Consider the following 21,269-nt stretch of genomic DNA (forward strand, 5'->3'; position numbering starts at 1 on the left):
CATCCTCCCCTTTATCCATTTTGGCAATAGTTCCAATAATTCACCTCACAAAACTTCTTGCAAACCTACAAACGTAGTCTGATCATCACAATTGCTTTTCAAATAGTCTGTAAATTTACACCAGTCCTCTGTGAATTTCTGGTTCCGCAGATTTCGAATCCTTCCTGTTAGTTTGTCTAGTTCTGCATATCCATTAATTTCATCCTCCATTCTTCTTTCATCGGTAATTCTTCTTGCTTCCATTTTTGTGCCAATAATATTCTTGCTGCCGTTGCTGCATATAAAAACAGCTTACAGTCTTTTCTATGTATATCACTTCCTACAATGCCCAGTAAAAATGCTTCTGGTTTCTTTCAACATTTTTTTCATCTCGTTATATATCATTTCCCAGAAGCTTTTCACTTTTTTACATTCCCACCACATTGTGATAAAATGTTCTGTTGGTTGCTTCCAATAAGTTCCGTGTAGCTATCATAGCTACTACTTGTTCATTGAGCCACCCTCCGTGAGGGAATGAAGGATAATTGTGGTTGATGAGGGTATGGCTGCTTGCACACCATTTTCCCCTCGTCCACAGGACTCTGGTTGCTCTTCCACTGTGCCCCCTAAATTTTGTGGTATTGTTATTGAATGCAGCTTGGTCCATAATTAGGCCTCGTTGGATGAGGGGCCAACCTGGTGTGCATTGCCCTCACAAAGCTGCAATTCTCAGTGGGTTAGCAATCTTCCCTCTTCCCAGGCAACTCTAAGAATTGAAGATCTCTGAGCACCCTTAAGAGACTACAGTTCCCAGTATTCTTTGGGGAAGCCATAACTGTGGTGTGTGATACTTTTAAAAATGTGTAATGTAGAAGGGGCCTCTCACAGATGCCTCAAATTGGTTTCGTTTCTCCACGAACCAAGGCCTTTAGTGTTATGGCACCAGTAATTTGGAACACTGGAAATCAAACGAACACTTAAAATCCTAAAAATTGCATTGCAAGAAGCAATTTGGTCCTTTATTTTGTATTTTATCATTGTATGGTTTAATGATTTTATTGCACACTGCCTCAAGGTTTTTTTTATGAGTTGGCAGTTTATATAAAAAATATTACAAGTCAAAATCATTTTTCCCTGTTATGGTCAATGACCAGCATTTATTCTTATAAGTAATTTGTCTGTGCTTCTTCTAGTAATTTAAACCAGTGGCCATCACCGCATGTCTTAACATTGAATTACAAAACTTAGCTGTGTATTGCATGAGGAAATACTTTATTTTGTCTGTCCTGAACCCATTGCCAGTATGTTTAATTTGGTGACCCTGAGTTCAGTTGTTTTCAGGAGAGGTAGTAAAAATTTCTTTATACACTCTCCTTGCGACATTAATAATTTTATAAGCATATCCTGTTTCCACCGAAGAAGACACCTTAGTCTCCTTTCCTCCGTCCCAAATTGAAAAGCCTCGAGCTGTGTTTCCTAGTAGGGAACAAGACACATTCCTGAATTTGGCATTGTGTTTCAAATCCAACATTTTCTGCCTGAAACGTAATGTGCACTGACATCCATGATTGATGGACGACAGTGCCGCGCATGGCATGGACTGGATCTTGATTCTGAATGAGACTTTGTGCTATCATTAGCCAGAGCTCTTGAAACTGTGTATGAAGAGCAATAATAGGCTGAACTAGGTGGCCGGCCACAGAGAGAGAGGAAGAAGGGCTTACTTAGCAGCGGGTGAATGGAAAGTCCCAAGGAAATTTGAATGGGCTTGCCATGTTGAGAAGTCTTCTCTGCCCTGTGACAAAGTGTCTGTCCAGCCGTTCTGTGTATTTCCGCTTACATAAGCAGATTGGATCTTAAAGCGCAGTCTGAGCTCAGACCTCTTCAGGTTTCAGTAACATGGTTGCAGGTTCAAAATCTGAATCCCCCAGAACCAAATGAAAAATGCGCAGTCTTGAAGCCTGGCTAGGAGCCAAATGTGGAAAGGGTGAATTATCCAGTTACTGAACTCTCACAGGAGCAGCTGTTCCTCTCGAGAGCTTTCGACTCAACATGGTGGGAATGTTTTGAATGCACAAACGTATAAAATAATCTGGCAAAATTTCAATCACTTTTCAAAGGCAGAATAAAAACTTGAAGGAAAGCCACAGTGCTTTGGAAGCGTGTAGAAGATTTATAGGCCCCTGACAAGCAAACAAGTCGGGGGGGGGGGTGTCTCTAAATTCCAGTTGCTGTTTCTCTGTGGAGGCTGCAGCTAGGAATGGAGGATAAATTTGATTCAGTTTGCGTTTAAAGGCAAACATACCCAACTCACACTTTCAGAAACGATCTGCAAACCGTAACACAGCCAGCCATCAAAATTCACACGTTTCCTAATTTTTCAGTGCAGTTTTCCAGCCTAGTAATGTGTACAAATATGCATGTAGCAGGGGGAAGAGTGCATATAAATATGTATATTAGTGGAAGTAAGAACAAAAATACACCAAATTTGAAAAACTGCATGCAAAATTGTGTATATTTAAAAGTTGCACTAAAATCTTGCTGAATTTTCGTGAGAACTTTTTGATACCAGTTTGTGATGATGCTTATTTTTTAATGTTGAGAACAGAACTTTGGAAAGACTCGAAAATGAGAAACCCTTAAAAAACACACCAAATAAATAGCTGTTTATTTTTAATTAAAGGGGTAGAGATCTTTTTTTAAAGAAAAAAAAATGCACATAAATAAGAAAGCAGATTTGACAGATAATGCCCATCCCTAGTTGCAGTATGGTTGCAGCTGGAAGCATTGTTCTTGTAACAGGGTGTTGAAATAGGTGGTTCAGCTGTGCTGCCAAATGAGGTTGTATGCACCTTGCACACTCAGAGAGCAGAGTTGGAGTGTCTCCAAGAAACCTCAAGTTATACCTTCCCTCCCTCTGAAGCTGCTGCCACATGTGTTTGCCACTGCTTTCCAAAGCCTGTGATCCAACATCTGTCAGGGATTTTTTAGCTGCGATTCTTGCATTACAGAAAGTGGACTAGATGACTCTCGGGGTGCCTTCTATAAGATCAGGGGTCAGCAAACTTTTTCAGCAGGGGGCCGGTCCACTGTCCCTCAGACCTTGTGGCGGGCCAGACTATATTTTGAAAGAAAAAAAATATGAACGAATTCCTATGCCCCGCAAATAACCCAGAGATGCATTTTAAATAAAAGGACACATTATACTCATGTAAAAACACACAGGCCGGATTTAGAAGGCGATTGCACCGGATCCGGCACCCGGGCCTTGGTTTGCCTACCCTTGTATAAGATCTTCCTAAGCATTACAGGGGGATGAGAGCATGTTTCCAGTGCTAAATTACTCATGGGTCCTGGCACCAGTGACCACAATGATTATGTGGAGTCATCTGTCCCTTTGGGGGTTTCCAGTTTGCTGGACCCACTGCTCTCTATGATGTACATAGTGACATCACCTCCAATAGGCCCTTCCAGTAGATTTTGTGTCCACAGACACAACTGTGTCCCACTGGTTTTCTGTGCTCCACCACATTCCCATTGTTCCCATTAGATGCCATCCTGTAAAACCAAGCACTCTAGTTCACCTATCATGGTTCAGAGGCTTTTAGCATTAGTGTATAAGCACTTGCGAGGGACGCAGGTAGTGCTGTGGGTTAAACCACAGAGCCTAGGACTTGCTGATCAGAAGGTCGGCGATTCAAATCCCCGCGATGGGGTGAGCTCCCGTTGCTCGGTCCCTGCTCCTGCCAACCTAGCAGTTCGAAAGTACGTCAAAGTGCAAGTAGATAAATAGGTACCACTCCGGCGGGAAGGTAAACGGCGTTTCCGTGCGCTGCTTTGGTTCACCAGAAGTGGCTTAGTCCTGCTGGCCACATGACCCGGAAGCTGTACGCCAGCTCCCTCGGCCAATAAAGCGAGATGAGCGCCGCAACCCCAGAGTTGGTCATGACTGGACCTAATGGTCAGGGGTCCCTTTACCTTTACCTTTTTATAAGCACTTGCATGCAGCACTTAGGTTTTTGCCTGCAGTTGTCTCTCAGTTGCTCTCCTGCGACCTTTTATTTGCAATGCCTAGTTCTGTGCCTCCTGTAATTAACTGTACATCAGCTTTATCACCTTCACCCCCAGGGAAAGATTCATTCTGACTCTTCTCAGCTCCTGTCGGATTTTCCCGCTCAATCACTGGAGAGCCAGCGTGGCGTAATGGTTAGAAGGAACACGGGTGGCTCTGTGGTCTATGTTATGGTAGAGGCCCGTAGAAGGAACTTCATACTCTGCTCTCAAAGTGCACAGGAGTTTGGCCTTTTGTTTTTCCCATCCAAAGTAACAGTTCATTATAAAAGCTGCAGAAAAGATGTGAGATGTTGGGTTTTCACAGTGAGTCCCCATGGCTGATGTAATGACTCAGTCCAGGATCTCCATAGTCTAATAATCGCACAAACATAATGAAGATGTTTCAGGTGAAGGGAAGCTTTCCCTGCTTGTAGGCAAGTCAAATCTGTCACCATTTTTGAATGTTTTAACAACTCAGGCAATGTTAGATCTGTTGCTAGAAGGGGACAGATATATTCTGCTTAATGAAGAACGTGATGTTTAAGAAAATTAATCTCAAACTGGTGGCACGTTGCTGTGTTGCAAAATCAATGAACTGGCATAGTTTCCACCTTTTTAAAGAGCCTCATTTGTATTGTCTGCTCTTGTTATTAGTTATATAGCATTTCACCAAACAAATATTATTCATCCCCCTTTAAAAATAGTTGCAGTGGGGTGAAGTGTACTACTTAGCCCTAGTAATACACTAGGCACTAACCAATAGGTGTTAACAACAACAACAACAAAACAACAACTATTAATATAATATAATATAATATAATATAATATAATATAATACAATCTACTGCCTCACTAATCCACACCTCACTAATCAGCAACCAATGCCTATCATTAAACAATTGTAATGTGTTTGAATTTTGAGTGTATTTTAGCTAATTCACTTAATATTTCCATTTCTTTAATTTTCAGTTTTATTCTGAATTTAATTTACTGAGTATTATTTTATGCTAATCCACAATGTATTAGTAACAAAATAATCCCAACCTTGATGATATGTTTCCAATCAGAACTCTTTTCCTCACACCAGGGAAGCATCTTTGCCTTTTTTACAAAATCTAATAAGAATGTCATTTATAAAATTACCCTGTTTGAAAGAACACAAACTGCAGCCCAATATAGATCACAGTGGAAAATGATTCAAAATTACACAAGAGGGGCCCCCTTTCTTTTTCTCTCCCTCCCCTCCTTAGATCAGCTATCTTATGAAATGTGCAAAGTTTATCATAGCATTTTAGTTTACAGTTTCTAATCATCACTTGTGTATTTCATTGAGAGCCAGTGTGGTGTAGTGGTTAAGAGCGGTAGTCACGTAATCTGGGGAACCGGGTTCGCGTCTCCGCTCCTCCACATGCAGCTGCTGGGTGACCTTGGGCCAGTCACACTTCTGTGAAGTCTCTCAGCCCCACTCACCTCACAGAGTGTTTGTTGTGGGGGAGGAAGGGAAAGGAGAATGTTAGCCGCTTTGAGACTTCTGAAGGGGAGTGAAAGGCGGGATATCAAATCCAAACTCTTCTTCTTCTTCTTCTTCTTCTTCTTTCATCCAAGGTTCACAGGGTGGTATGTTTTTGTTTGTGTGTGTGTGTGTGTGTGTGTGTGAGTGAGTGTGTGTGTGTGTGTTTGTTTGTGTGTGTGTAAGTTTGGGGCTTATTTCCCCTTGGGGATGAATAGGGATGGGACTCAAGACTTTTCTTAACTGGGTTTGTGTTCCAAGTTTGTGTCACAGTTGCTCAGTCCACGATGATGCTAAACTTGTTGCACCAGTATGGTCTCATTCCTCAGCCTGGAATGTCAACAGTGAACTCAATTCTGGTGTTGATTTTTACAATTCCAGCCAAAAAGATCTCCCTGCAAATGCGAATTGTGTGCCCCAAGGGCACACAAAAACAACTCCCATTCTTGGATCCTGTTTTTGGGTCCAAGCACCAAAAAACACAGCAAAACCTACTTCTGTGAGTAAACATATATAAGATGGGTGGTGCCTTTGTGATCCCTTGAGGCAGTTGCTGTTCTGCCTTCTCCAGGGTTCCTGTGATCTGGGATTTCTCCCAAGCTTTTGAATATCTCCTACCACTTTCTAAAAGGTATGGTGCTTTCTGGGGCTCAGTCCACTCTTCAGTGGTGGGCAAAGGTTCTTGCACAAAATTATTTCACCCACTGCTGTTTCATGCTAGGATTGGTGGGGTGATATAACGTGTCCCAAAATTGACATTAGAAGTCTAGCAGAAGAAAGTACTATTGAATTCAGTGACACTTGCTCTCAGCTAAGCAGAGTTTGGATTGTTGCAGAGTTCTGTATTTTTCCAATTTATTTTTTTATTGTAAGGAAATGTAAAAAATTGGGAGTCATCTTATACACAGATAGTGCATGGGGGAACAGGCGATTGGTGGCAGCCACGAGCGGGAGATTGTCAGTGGCGATTGGGCGGGTGATTGGTGACTGCGGCAAGGCCTGCTGACGATTGGCTGCTGCTGCTGCGGCAATTGGGCGGGCAGTTGGCGGTGAGCGGGCAGACGATTGGTGGCTTCAGCAAGGCGTGCAATTGGCAGCGGCGGTCAGGCGGGTGAGCGATTGTTGGCAATCCCCCCCAAAAGCTAGGGAACTCTGGGCAATCCCCCCATTTCCCTAATTTGGTGTCCCAAAAAATAGGGGTCGTCTTATACACAGGGGCGTGTTACACACAGAAAAATACGGTAAACAGCAATCCAAAGCCCATCCTAAAGCCAGATGTGCTGTCGATGTCTTTAAAATATTTTTTCATTAAAAGTGAAGTTAATGGGAAGGCTGTGAATGGGATGTGGCAACCTATGTAGGCTCCAGGAGGGAGGTGGCGAGTTTTTGTGCCTTTAATAGCTAAACAGAAGACACTGAATGCCTCTGCTAAGGATAGAGGTGTTGCACCTAGCTTGTATATCTGAGTTTCCAACACTGGCTGCAACCTCTGTTGCTGCTATTTGTTCTTTAATTTGTGTTTATGCAATTTCTGCCTTCCCTTCAAGGCTTTATTATTATTCATCCTCCACTGATCTAATGTTTTGGATACTCAATAAAATTACAACAAATGTTCTGACACGCTGGGCTACAGTCTTGTAGTTTTATTTGGGTTTTGAACAAATGTGCAATTAATTGTTACTGTTCTGAAGTTTATTGTGTTTTAATCTTCCTTAGTGGGTCAGGCAAACTACTGTTCAAAACAATGGTTTTCTTTAGGGTGGCGCAGCGGGAGAGTTTATGTAACCAAGCCAGGGTAGGGTGGGGGCTGAAAAAGTTTGGGAACCACTGGATTAGACCGTTGAGACATTTGGATGGCATGTAAAATTAATATGGCAAAAGTTTTCATTTTTGTTTACGGCAATATAGAAAATATTTCTAAACTCCACATAAAAGTAAGCCAAATTTAGTTTATTAAAACAGCTAAAACAACTTAAATCAGTGATGGCCAAACTCCAGCTGTTTTGGGACTACAACTCCCATTACCCCTAGCTAACTGGACCAGTGGCCAGGGATGATGGGAATTGTAGTCCCAAAACAGCTGGAGGGCCAAATTTGGCCATCACTGACTTAAATGGTTTACCATATATAATAGAAATAAACTTGCTAAATCTAAATCGGCTCTCCTTATATGGTCAAGACCAGCACTTTGAATTCGGAACAGAAACTACCGTATTTTTCGCTCTATAAGACGCACCAGACCACAAGACGCACCTAGTTTTTGGAGGAGGAAAACAAGGGGAAAAAATTCTGAATCTCAGAAGCCAGAACAGCAAGAGGGATCGCTGTGCAGTAAAAGCAGCAATCCCTCTTGCTGTTCTGGCTTCTGGGATAGCTGTGCAGCCTACATTCGCTCCATAAGACGCACACACATTTCCCCTTACTTTTTAGGAGGGGAAAAGTCAGTCTTATAGAGCAAAAAATACGGTAATTGGCAGTAAGTGCAGTTGGGTGAGGATTGGCGTAATATGCTCAAAACGTCTTGCCCCAATGAGTAACCTGGCTGCTGAATCTTGCAGCAGCTGAAGTTTCTGAAATGTCTTCTGAGGCAGCCCCATGTCTAATAATTTGAAGTAATCTAACCTAGTGGCTACCAGAGCATAGATGGCAGACGTTAGGCTATCCCTATCCAGATAGGGGCGGGACGTGGGTGGCGCTGTGGGTTAAACCACAGAGCCTAGGGCTTGCCTATCAGAAGGTCGGCGGTTCGAATCCCCGCGACAGGGTGAGCTCCTGTTGCTCGGTCCCTGCTCCTGTCCACCTAGCAGTTCGAAAGCACGTCAAAGTGCAAGTAGATAAATAAGTACCGCTCTGGCGGGAAGGTAAATGGCGTTTCCGTGCGCTGCTCTGGTTCACCAGAAGTGGCTTAGTCATGCTGGCCACATGACCTGGAAGCTGTACGCCGGCTCCCTCGGCCAATAAAGCGAGATGAGTGCCGCAACCCCAGAGTCGGCCACGACTGGACCTGATGGTCAGGGGTCCCTTTACCTTTACCTTTCTCCAGATAGGGCCACAGCTGGGCCACCTGCTGGAACTGATGGAAGGAACTCAGTGCCACGGAGGCCACCCAAGTTTCAAGAGCAGCCATGGATCCAGAAGAAACCTGAAGCTATATACCCACTCCTTCAGAGGAAGTGTAACCCCATCAAGAGCAGGCAACCTGCCAGCCATCCAGTCTAGAGAACTGCCGCCTATCAGTGCCCCTGTCTTAATCTGGATTGAGCTTCAGTTTATTGACTCTCATCCAACCCATTACTGAGGCAAGACACTGGTCCAGCACTTCCGCTGCCTCACCTGCAGATGTAAAGAGAAGTAGAGCGGTGTGCCTTCAGCATACTGCTGACAATGTACTCCAGAATTATGGATAACCCCACTCAGCGGTTTCATGTAGATCAGGGGTCAGCAACTTAAGGCCCATGGGCTGGAAGCAGCTCGCGGAGGTCGTTTGACCGGCCCATGAACCGCTCCCGAACTGAGCTGCCCGCTCACGCGCTGCGCTAAACCAGTGCGGTGTGGCGTAGGGACTCGCTTCCGCGGCGCAAAAAATAATGTCTGTGTAGATGCAGGTGCTGAAAATCACAGGTGGCTGTGCGATCCGGCCCACGGAGGGATCTCCGCGGGACCGATCCGGCCCAGGCAAGATACCGTATATACTTGAATATAAGCCAAGGCACCTAATTTTAGCACAAAAAACTGGGGAAACTTATTCACTCAAGTATAAGCCGGTTCACCACACCATTAACTTGGTGGTGGCGGCAGCGGTGGAGGAAGAACAAGCAGCCCAAAAGGGCTGCTTGTTCCTCCGCCGCCATCGCAGACGGTGGCAAGGGTGGCGAAGGAGGAAGGAACAGCCCGAAAGGGCTCCTTTTGCACCGCTCGTCCCTCCGCCACCGCCTCTGCTGCTCACAAGAGCAGGCATAGGAGCCGCGGTTGGGAGAGGCGCTGCTCCTGTGCCTGTCCTTGTGAGAGGCGGGCGGCGGTGGGACCAGCGGCGAGGAGGGCTCCTTTTGGGCCGCTCGTCCCTCCGCCGCCACCGCCCACCTCACTCGAGTATAAGCTGAGGGGGGCTTTTTCAGCATTAAAAATATGCTGAGAAAGTTGGCTTATACTCGAGTATATATGGTAAACCTTGGTGACCCCTGATGTAGATGTTGAACAGTATAGGGGATAAAACTGAACCCTGGGGAACTCCACATTGAAGGCTTCAGGGGCCTAAAGAGTACTCCTCAAGCATCACCTTTGGGAATGATCACCCAAGTAGAACTAGAACTACTGCAAAGCGGTGCCTAACTCGGACGTCTGCTCCAGAAGGATACCGTGGTTGATGGTATCAAAAGCCACTGAGAGGTCAAGGAGAATTAAGAGGGACGCATTTCTTTCTCTCCTGGCAGAGGTCATCATACAGGGCAACCAAAGCAGTTTAGGTGCCAAAGCTGGGTGTAAATCCCAATTGAAATGGCCCATTAGTTGTGTCATTAGTTACTATGCGCAGACTGCCTTTGGGATTTTGATAATTATGTATTGCTGTTTTCATCTTTTTGCTTTTTTGTATGCGCCCTCATTTTTGCCTAAATGGCAATTCACCTGCCAAGCATAATTTGTTTTTATTTTGATAGTCAAGCAGTATATACATTTTATGAAAAATATAATTCATTGTGTTTCCCTTTGCCTTTTGGATCTTCCCCCACATCTTGGGGCCTGAGTTTACAACTCGAATGCCATATTGACCTCCACTGGCTGCAGTTGCTTGGCTGAATTTGAGTGATTTTCCCAGAGGACATTAACAGAGTTCTTGGGGGGTCTCTAGCCAGTTTCACACACACTCTTGGCTGACTGTAGCTAGTCAAGTTGAGCTACTCATTTTGGTCCATTCTGTGATGGTTTCCTCTCTTAGGGAGGGACTCCTATCCTCCTCTCTTGAAGGAGGCAATTGTGTGTTTTCTACTTTAGAAGTTATCCCCTGAATCTAACTAATCTGGTCAGTTTTATGGGCAAAGTTTATTTGTTTGTTTGTTAAATTTCTACCTTACCCTTCCTCTGAAAGGATGGGGTGGTAGCAGTTTGGCTCTGGGACATTCAGGAGGAAAATGATCATATAGATCGTTATCAATCTGACTTCAGGCTAAGTTTTGGTCGGCAACTGTGTTGGTTAACTGGTGGATCTATGCCATGGGTAGGCAAACTAAGGCCCGGGGGCCGGATCCAGCCCAATCACCTTCTCAATCCGGCCCACGGACGGTCCGAGAATCAGCGTGTTTTTATATGAGTAGAATGTGTCCTTTTATTTAAAATGCATCTCTGGGTTATTTGTGGGGCATAGGAATTCGTTCATTATTTTTTTTCAAAATATAGTCCGCCCCCCCCCAAGGTCTGAGGGGCAGTGGACCGGCCCCCTGTTGAAAAAGTTTACTGACCCCTGATCTATGCAGTGCTTTTTTTCTGGAGGGGCGCAGGGGTACGCATACCCGTAAACATTTTGTGAATCTAAGTTTGGCCTTATTTCAATATGAGTAGGAAAATGAGAGTACCCCTAAACATTTTTTTTTTTAAGTACTGGATCTATGTCAAGAGATATATAGGGGCCTATCCAAGCAGGCTGATTTTCTTGGATCTCTGTTGTGACCTTTTGAGGCATTGCAATGTGGAGTCTCCTTGTTAGGAAGATCCCAGAAAATAATCTTGATGCATTTATGCTTTGCACTGCTTTGTGGAATTTGTCTAGTGGAGCTCCTCAAGATCTGATCTTGTCCACCACGTTCTTCAATATCTACATGAAACTTCTAGGAGCAGTGTATTTGGAGATCTGGCGTGATCGTACCACCACTTGGGTGGCAAAAAGCTGCCTATAGATAAAATGGCACCAATAAGTTGATTACACCCAGCTCTACTTTTTTCTGCCAGGCCTGGGTGAGGAAGTGGTAATTGAGAACAGATGTCTGGTGGCAGTGATAGACTACAGGAAGAAGAATAAAATGAAACCCATACGCTGAGGTCTTCAGAAGAATACCTGCTCCAAGTAAAAACCCTACATAAGTATGGGAGTGGCATGAAGATGCAATGGGATCCGCTCTTCAGAATGCACTCCCTAGGGAAGCTTGCCACGCTGGTTCTCTTCTTATCCTCCAGAAACTTTTTGTTCCAAGTTGGTATTTGGGATGGGAGGCAGATGTTGCTTTACTGAGTGGGTGATATACAACTAAGTCATATTTGGAGCAGCCCCATTGAAATTTGCTGAGAATGATTAAATATTGCCCACTGTTTCTTCTGTAGTGCTTTGTTTCTTTCATTTATAAAAGTATTTATATGCCACCAGATCGTAAAACATCAGTGTGGTGTGCAACAATAAAACATAAAACTGCGTTTGAAATAGTACAACATAATCGGAAAAATGACTTGCTAATTCAGAATGTTTTAAGCAGTTGCAGGCGGAATAAAAAAAATAACTGAGAGACGCCTCAGCGTCAAAATCAAGAATGCCTGCCGAATTTCTGCTGGAAAAGTATTCTGTAGCAAGGGAGCAACAAAATTAAATGCCTGGTATCTACTTGAAGCCAGTTTAGCTTCTGTGATATGGGGGAAATCTGGATGCTCTCAGGGACTGAGCTGTGATGTAAGCGTTCAATTGGTCTTTAAGATATGTGGGACCCTAGTTCTTCAGGGCTTTATATACCAATCTGAGCCAGAAGCATATGGGAGCCAGTGTGTATATTCTAGCAGAGATGTCTCATACTGTGTCGGTTGTCTGCCCCCACCAGCAGTCAGTAGCTTGCTGAGACCCTTAAAGCCAGAACTATTCTATCATTTTCTGGCCAGATTCATAGTCTCCATTCCAAGAATCTTGGTCCCAACTAAGACAGACAAATTTCATAACTTCATCCCACCCTCTTGCTGGTATGATTTGATCTCTCAAATGGCCAGTGATTTTCCGTAAATTAGCATTCATTCTTAATTGCAAAGTCATACAGTGTTAGAAGGAATTCAGGCATGGTAGCCCATAACAGTATTTTGAAATCTACGCAGTTGCATAAATCAGAGTTGATATTATTGCTATGCAGTACCATTTGTGCCGTTTTCCTAGTATGAGACTCGATTCCTATTCACTAGCTAAGTTTTTCTTCCAGCCAGGTGCAGGTTAACAAGAGCCTTGCCATTGTGAACACCTCTGAATCTTGAGATAGGGTAAGAAATTCTGGTGTTTAAATATGTTAAGGTTGTGCTATTCATAGCTGTCAAGTGTCCCGTATTTGGCGGGACAGTCCCTTATTCCAGCGCCATGTCCCGCTGCTGTCCCTTATTGATGATGTCCCTTAAATAAGCTACTGAAGGTAATGGGGCCCTTTCTATTTCCAGCTGTCCTTTGCCAACAACAAATTGTTGCCTTTTTGTGTTGAATATGTGTGATATGGTAATTTATGGACCTAATAGGTATCTAAAGCCATTTGCACACAACAAAATATGTATTTTATCAAAGTAATTGTTGATCCCTTATTTTCAAGGCTGCTGGCCCCTTATTTTCAAATCTGTAAGTTGACAGCTATGGTGTTATTTTAACTCATTTAAAACATTTATATGCTGACTTTGAGAAAACCCTTCCAAGAAGGCTTACCATAGAACCCGGTTTTATTTTCTTGATTGCTCACTGATTTTACACTCCATGATATGTCTGCATGAGCAGGAGATTGCTGCTGTTTGCAGGCTTCTCTGGCTTTCCACAGGCTTTTGCCTGGCCACTGTGGGAACAGGATTCCCCTTAGTTCTCCAAAGGCATCAATATGATGACAAGGGAACTGTTATTGGAGCTAGTTGTAGGGCAATGCACTGTGCAACTACAGTAATCTCTGTTCAGCACCAATCCATGTGATGGTGATAGGGATCCCCTCCGAAGGAGGAGAACATGCTGCAAAAATGTTGATAGGCACCGACTGTTTGATATGGAAACTGTTAAGTTGTGGGTAGACATAGCAGACGACACAGAGATTCTTCAAACAGCTCTTGTTTATTCACAGGCCAGAACAGAACTGAACTGAAGGGTTCAGCCAGCCTGCTTATATAGAGCTCCAGTACAACGTAACTGTAACAATTTTCTAAAACTATCCAATCACTGAACGTCACTTTCGATCCCTTATTTGCATAACTATCTACAGTATCCCCCTGCTGGCCCAGGGTGAGAACTTCAGTACATAACAGAAACAGATGATATTTAGGTAAACTGCTTCACACGGAGGGTCCCAGTCAGCTGATAGTGAATAGTCTTTGATAGGACTTTCCTCCCAAATATTCTATTTCCTACATGAATGAGTCTGATCTTTTAAAAAGAGTCGCCTACATTAAGAATCCCTGCAGTATGTCTTACGGCAGTGAATTCCATAACAGTGGGTTGTTTGTAGCACTTTTGTCCTTCTTCGGCCTGCTGTCCATTAATTTCATCGGCCCTGCTTACAAATCATCTCAAGCCATAGTTAAACCATGGCATTTCACTAGTATTTAGCCATGGCTCACAGTGAATATTGCATCTGTAAAGTATGGGCCAATGTTCATTTGTTAACTAAATTTCATGCAAAGCAAAGAATAAAGCATAGCAGGAACATTTTGTGTACAATGCAAGGGCTGGGTGGGAGATTTGATCGTTTCTATTTGGAAAGAAGGTTTTTCTAAAAAAAGACCTTACCCAAATAAGTCATTGGACGTGTCTGGAAGCATGCAGAGTGCTGTTTTCCTTTTGATAGCTGGGGCAGACTTTTTAGCAGTTACATATGAAGACACATCATTCTTATACCCCCCCCCCCCAAAGTTTGCTCTTGCTCAGTCAAAGAGTAAGAATTGTCTGCTTTCTTTGTATTCACCCAGTTCACTGATCTGAGCATTCCTCTTGATTCGAAGGAGGTGATTCAAGCAGAGGTTACTAAATCCATTACTTTTGTAGTCTTTCCTGAAAATAGCAGCAGCTTCCTCTTAATGTGGGTCCTGCTGCATCTCTGCATTGGGAATAACTCAATCAATCAATCAATCAATCAATCAATCAATCACACCTGATGCAAGTGAATGATCACTCTCCAGAAGAGGTTGATTGGAAGGGGCCAAGTCCAGACAACGAATTATGCAAAAATATGGTAGGATAAGAACCCCCCCCATTGGATAAGAACCTTGGGTGTGTTTAATTATTTGTTTCTTGTGTTCATGCAGTTTGAGAATTGTTCATGGAGAGAGGAGAGTGCTTCCTATCTCTCTGTGTGGATTTCTGCATTTTGGACCATTTCCTGTTTCAGGTTCATATCCGTTTCCCACCCAATATATGTTTGTTTAACTTTAATAAAATGTGTGTAAGCAAAGGTTTTAGATCCTCAGGGGTCTGGTTAGATATCACTACTTCCTAACATTCTCCCTTCCTTTTAATATCTCAAGCTCAGGATAATGTTTCTCCAGATGCATCAGCTTTCAGTGTTTACGTTGACTCTCACTTAGTAGACTCTCACTTTATTTTCTGCCAAAGGCCTTAGCCTTTTCCAGGCTCTTAATATTGTCTCACTCCGGACCTACTGGCCTGTGCAGATGGTCCTTAATCAGTTGCCAACTTGCAGTTTGGACGTTCTGCTCCTAAAGGAAGCACAAGAAATGCCTGGTGCTAAATCAAAATGGCGATACTGCAATCAGTAAGTGGCTTTTCCGACAGGCTTTTTACTTTCCTTATTGCAATTTGCGTTTGATTGGAAAACACTGGTTTGTTTTAATGATAAACCAAACTAGGGCTTACTGGGGCTGCACAAATGTAACAGCTCCTGCAGAGGAGCTTTCAGCTGTAGTGTGAGCAGGAACTAAACTGATTTAGAAATGGTTGTATTGAGGGGGGGGGGAGGGAGGCAGGAATCAGTTCTGGGTGTCACCAGCAGGAAAAGAAAGCTAAGTTTGCTAGCAGCACACTGCTAAGTAAAGTTTGTTCCTTCTTTTTTTTTAAAGATATTTATTAAAGTTTTTTTAAAATATAACAATGAAAATGAAAAATAAAAAGAAACAAAATACAACATAAAAACAGTTAAAAAACAAATAGTTTTCCATAACATATCTTCCTTACACTTATTTCCCCAGACCTCCTCATACCTCCCTTCTTTGTATTCCACTTCAATTTGTTAGTTCAGCAAATCCTTACCATTAAGCTTTTACCCATTTGTAAACCTTTTTTTTTTTTTTGTATCTCCTAAAGCATTACAGCTGGAAACCCCTTAGTTTCTATCCAACAACCTTCTAACATTCATTAATTTTACAATATTTCTGTAAATAGTCTTTAAATTTCTTCCAGTCTTCTTTCACCATCTCTTCTCCCTGGTCTCGGATTCTGCCAGTCATTTCTGCCAATTCCATGTAGTCAATCACCTTCATCTGCCATTCTTCCAGAGTAAAGTTTGTTCCTTCTAATCCAGTCTCTGCGGCTTCTTTGTAATCTTGCAAATGCTACATGCAGTCGTCCAGTGAGCTCCCCTCCCCCTGGATGCTGCTCAGCAGATTGGTGGAAGAAGTCCAAAAGAGTGGACAACCTTTTCTTTCCGGCCCTAAGGGCACCATTGGTGCTGGACAGCTTCTACTGGATTTGGCTCCATGGAACACAGAAGACTGTTACATCTACAGCTGCCCTTCTGCTTTTGGCAGAGTCTTCCTAGCAGTAGCAGAGGTGCTGCAACAGAAGCAGCCACACTTGGTTTTTGTACTATGCAACCAGTTCATAAACTCGCCTCTGCTCAAGCTAGGCAGCTTCCTTAGAGGTTGGGAATGGGGATGCAATGGCTGTTCTTCCATGGAGGCAGGGGATAGGCGGAAAGGGGGAATCTTCTTTTGCCATGTCCTTCTTCCTTCTTTTTACAAAGAAGTAAGTGTCCATATTAGTTGGAAAGTAGCAGTAAAATTTTAATAACTTAATTTATAGTAGAAAAGAGAAGATTACTAACACACACATCCCCAAAACTAGTGAAACAGCAATAGCAGCATTTTCTCTGTAATGGGGGGGACGGACGATGACAACAAAGTATCTTCCCAATCTTTTGAGCCTGTGGTCAATCCAGCCAAGAGTGGAAAAGACTGACCTCTACTACTGGACTATTAAGCTCATCCCTAATTAGTTATTTGCATTCACTTATCTGTGGAGCGCAAAGATTTGAGAGAGGCCACAGGCAGGGGTTGAAGCAGTAAAACTGACCCTGGACTTGACCGCACTGGGAAATGGTTCGCCACAGGGGAAAAGAAAAATTCCTGTACATAGAAAGCAACAGACTGCAGCTTGGGATAAGGAGAAACTTGGTCCACTTTGCATTTTACCTAATTCACGCTTCCTGAGGCAGACTGCACACTGAAATGCAGCTGCCCTTCAAAATTTGCACTCCTCCAAATTTTGTGACAGCCAAAAGCTGCACAAGAGCGTATATTTGGGGGTAAAGCATTCATAAAAAGCATGTGCATAAATGCCTTTTTTTAAGGACTTTGTAAAAAAAATGCAATCTGATAAATTTGATGTTGTATAGTTGAGGAACAGTTTTACTCCAACCAAAGCCTGGTCACCTGACCTTTGTCTACAACACTTGACATAACTGTTGATATCTGATGGTTCCATGCCTTCTGTTGGACAAGCTTAGTTTGGTGGAGTACAGCAGCTGGACAATTTTCATTCTCCAGTTGATATCAGCCGTGCTAGAAGCTCTAACCACTCTTTCCTCCCACCTTTGTGAGGTCTGGGTTACCATTTCGCAAGCAGCTTGCTTCAGCAAGAGTGCCGGTCCTTCCATTCTAGTGATCTACTGTTAGAAACCCCAATGTTTTCTCCACAGACTTCTGTTTTTACAGAACAGCAAGAAATTGTCATTTAAGTATTAAGGAAAACGTAGTCTAGACTTAGGTGAGCTCATTTCATAACAAAATATGGGAATGAGGAAAACACATTTCTTGACCATAAAAGGGCAGCCTGCACGTTGACAGTAATTTCTCCCTTCCTCCATCCAGAGCAGAAAGCTTCTACTAACTGGTCCAGAGATGCAAGTTGCAAAAAGCTAACACATTAAGGCTGAAATTCTCAACGCACTTGGTAGGGAGTAAGTTCTATGGAGCGCTGTATGACTGACATCTGAATAAGTATCCTTAAAATTGCACTGTTACTATATTGTACAGTTTTGTGGACCAGAGTCTACAACTAAAAGTAGTGATGCTACGAAAAACATGAGGGCAACTGTGGGCTAACAGGCTACTTCACCCCCCTTTTTTTCTTTTGCTAGAAAGAAAAATGAGTTTTATATTTACAGAGCAAAAGTGCATAGTCAGGGTCTCTGCATTATTAAGGCATAACTAATACGGGATATGGCATCTTGAGATGTTCAGCTTAGAACATCTGCTGTGTTGGAAGTGGTCAGTCTACTATTCTCTGACTTCTTTGCAAGATCCCAGCAACCAGCAGTCTCTAGCTGCTGGTCCACTGGTGTGTCCCACCAGTGGTTTTATCTTCTGCTCACTCCTGTTATTGAAATACTTATTGCGTTATATAATCACACATGATTTTCCCACTCCACTTCATTGGCTGCTATTTGCAGGAGTGAGAAACTTGCATGATGTTACAAAGGCAGAGTGGAAGAAGATGGTGTGAGATTCTTGTTTTTAGTGGTAGTCGTAAGTCTGCTGTAATATTTGATTCCGACCGTACACTTAGTAATAAACACACACATCTTTGCTCTTCTCTGTTTCCACCACGAGGGACACTGTGAATACACAGGCTTACGGATCGTGCATGGATTCAGTTTTGCCATGTAAAAATTCAGCTGGTATCAGTGGAATGTATGTGTGAATTAGAACCTTACAGCAAGAACTCCTGAGGGTGCAGGTCAGATTTTTCTGAGAGTTTAAAAAATAGGAATGATATGCTTGCCATTCATGTCTACATGCATGTTCCAAATTCAATCCCTGGCCTCTCCAGTTAAATGAATCTCAGAGAGTAGGGATATGAGAGATTTCCATGTGAGATTCTGGAGAGCTCCTGCCATTCCTAGCGGACAATATGATCTTATTCAGTACAGTATAAGGCAGATTCATAGATTTTTTTCCCTAGCTCAATCAGAAAGCAAGCAAAAAGCCCAGTGTTAATTCCTGGCAACTCCAGCTATAGGGGTCCAGAACAGCTGGGCTGGAAAGGGTTATGGCCAGTCACAGTAGATAATATTGAGCGTAAAGAGCCAATGGTTTGTCTAAAGAAGCTTCATATGACCATATGAATTTGGGGGGAAGCTTGCATGAATTTATTGGCCGTTTGGTATTGCACACACAGTTTGTAAAACTTTCCACCTGCAAAATATTGAAAAGAAAATGATGGAAAGAAAAACAACCACCACCAACCAGTTAACTATGTAAGCTCATTTGTTTGTCTCCAAGTTGACTCTTGGTTTTTTCCCCCAGATCTTACACGTGAACAAGGTGATGTCCATCTTGTTTTATGTGATATTCCTTGCTTATCTCCGTGGCATCCAGTCTACCAACATGGACCAAGGGAGTTTACCAGAAGATTCAATAAATTCTCTCATTATAAAACTTATTCAAGCAGACATCTTAAGAAATAAGATCTCCAAGCAAATCACAGATATAAAGGATAGTGTTCAAGACACAATGAAGAAAACAGAGACTGCTGAGCCTGATATGGATGGCAATGAAAGTGTGAAACTGGATTTCCAACCGGTTATCTCAATGGATACAGAACTACTAAAACACCAGAAACGCTACAGCTCCCCCAGGGTCCTCCTGAGTGACAATACCCCATTGGAACCCCCACCATTATACCTTACGGAGGATTACATTGGCAGTTCTGTGGCAGCAAACCAGACGTCTCGGCAGAAGAGGTTTGCTGAAAACAAGAGTCATCGTGGGGAGTATTCCGTGTGTGACAGTGAGAGCCGATGGGTCACTGACAAATCTTCTGCTATTGACATTAGAGGACACCAGGTTACTGTGCTGGGAGAAATCAGAACAGGGCCTTCCCCAGTCAAGCAATATTTTTATGAAACAAAGTGTAAACAAGCCAAACCTGCCAAAAGTGGCTGCCGTGGTATAGATGATAAGCACTGGAACTCCCAGTGCAAAACATCCCAAACATTTGTACGAGCATTGACTTCAGAAAACAATAAACTTGTAGCCTGGCGATGGATAAGAATAGACACTTCTTGTGTGTGTGCATTATCCAGAAAAATTGGACGAACATAGGTCTGTGCCTCTCCGTCGTATAAATTATTATGTCTAAATTATATGATATGCATGTAGCATATAAATGTTTATATTGTTTTATATATTATAAGTTGTCCTTATTTATTAAATTCCAGAAAACTGCCATGTGTGTATGTATATGTGTATGTATGTATATACATATATACATATATATATATGCATGCACATAAACAACACCAATTAAAAAACAGTAAAGTATGGATATCTACAATTGGCTACACCAGTTTTCATGACTGCTTGTGACTTCTGTTCCTCTTCAGCCTTCCATAAGTTGCCTGTAAAATCTTTGTGTAACATTGGTATTTTTTCGCCCAGAACTGTCAATCCACTGACTTTCATGGAGTAAACCTGTTAAAAGAAATTAGACCAAGTTGCTGAGACTTCTGTACATGCTTTTCCACTCCTTGATGATAAGATTAAATATATAGTGTTTAACTGTATCCCTTCCTCCCAAAAACAAAAATAATCAATGTAGGCTATAGCCAGCATTGACTAGTAATAATATTCATTTTCTGTATGTTCTGCCAGCTTAACCATTAGAGTTACCATTTATCCCCCCCCATCCTGTCCCTGTGTCACTGTTCCAGTCCACTGCTAATAAGCCTGCAATTTAAGTTTAGGCTTGTTTTTCTTTTTTTAAAAAAAAAATACATTTGTTTTGTAACTGTTTTTAGTGCTGCCAATTTGTCTTTTAGAAGGCTAGGAGAAATATCTAAAATATTTGTCCTAGAAACTTACCAAAGCCAAGAAACAATCCAAGTGGATCATTAATGTAATATATAAAAGATGGGATTCCTCAAAATGAGCACTTTAAAAAAAATGTGAGCGGCCTTCTTCCGTTTGGAATAAGCTGTTTTACTCCGGATGTTTCATTGCATTTATGTGTTTATTGGTACAGTAGGGGAAAATCCGGTTCAGATTTTAGTTGCTACAGTGTTCAGATATAGAAGACGATATATTTCTGGAATAGGCATCAAAGCCAGATCCGTTCAAAGCTGCTGAAATGGTTTTGGAGACCTTTTAATGGAAAAAGACATACTGAAAATTGAGCAAAACCCCTTTTGTGTGGAACCGAGCACTCGTAAGTCTTCCAAGTCTCAATGCAGCCCACCTTCAATTTTGCATAGCTGGTCATCTGGAATAGCTGGTTGATCAATCCCGATTCTGTCTGTCGGTCTTTCTTTCTGGATTAGCGTGCAGGTGTGTCTGGACATGTGAGTTTGCAACACAGCTCCCACACTTCCATTCACCCCCCTTCCAGCCCTTCCTGGGTTTTCATGTTTGTTTTCATTGTAACTATATTGGTTTAATAGCAATTCAGCAATAAGAAAGAAGGACTGTGAATGAAGAAACAGGTGCCTGTAGCTAGTCATTTCTATTTTATCCCTTAGTTATACATAGATTTCTATATCATTAAGGGGGGAAAACTCTCATGTTTTTCTGCACTCGG

The 21,269-nt window shown here is 42.6% G+C and overlaps 1 protein-coding gene across 6 annotated transcripts in view; it reads left to right on the forward strand.

Moving 5' to 3' along the window:
• The window catches only part of NTF3 (neurotrophin 3), a 70,927-nt gene extending 50,747 nt beyond the window's left edge, over positions 1-20,180 (forward strand). For 4 of the 6 annotated variants that reach the window (XM_081191896.1, XM_081191899.1, XM_081191897.1 and 1 more), the window contains exon 2: positions 19,001-20,180. In XM_081191896.1, coding sequence (XP_081048022.1) covers positions 19,001-19,798 — 798 coding nt within the window. In that variant the 3' untranslated portion in view covers positions 19,799-20,180. Of the gene's footprint in view, positions 1-12,702; positions 12,761-19,000 lie in introns of those variants that run through there. The other 2 variants (XM_081191898.1, XM_081191900.1) reach the window with 2 other exon arrangements.
• The last annotated feature ends 1,089 nt before the right edge of the window (positions 20,181-21,269 follow it).

The sequence above is a fragment of the Podarcis bocagei genome (genome assembly GCF_964188305.1).
Source record: "Podarcis bocagei genome assembly, chromosome: 4".
Lineage (NCBI taxonomy): Eukaryota > Metazoa > Chordata > Lepidosauria > Squamata > Lacertidae > Podarcis > Podarcis bocagei.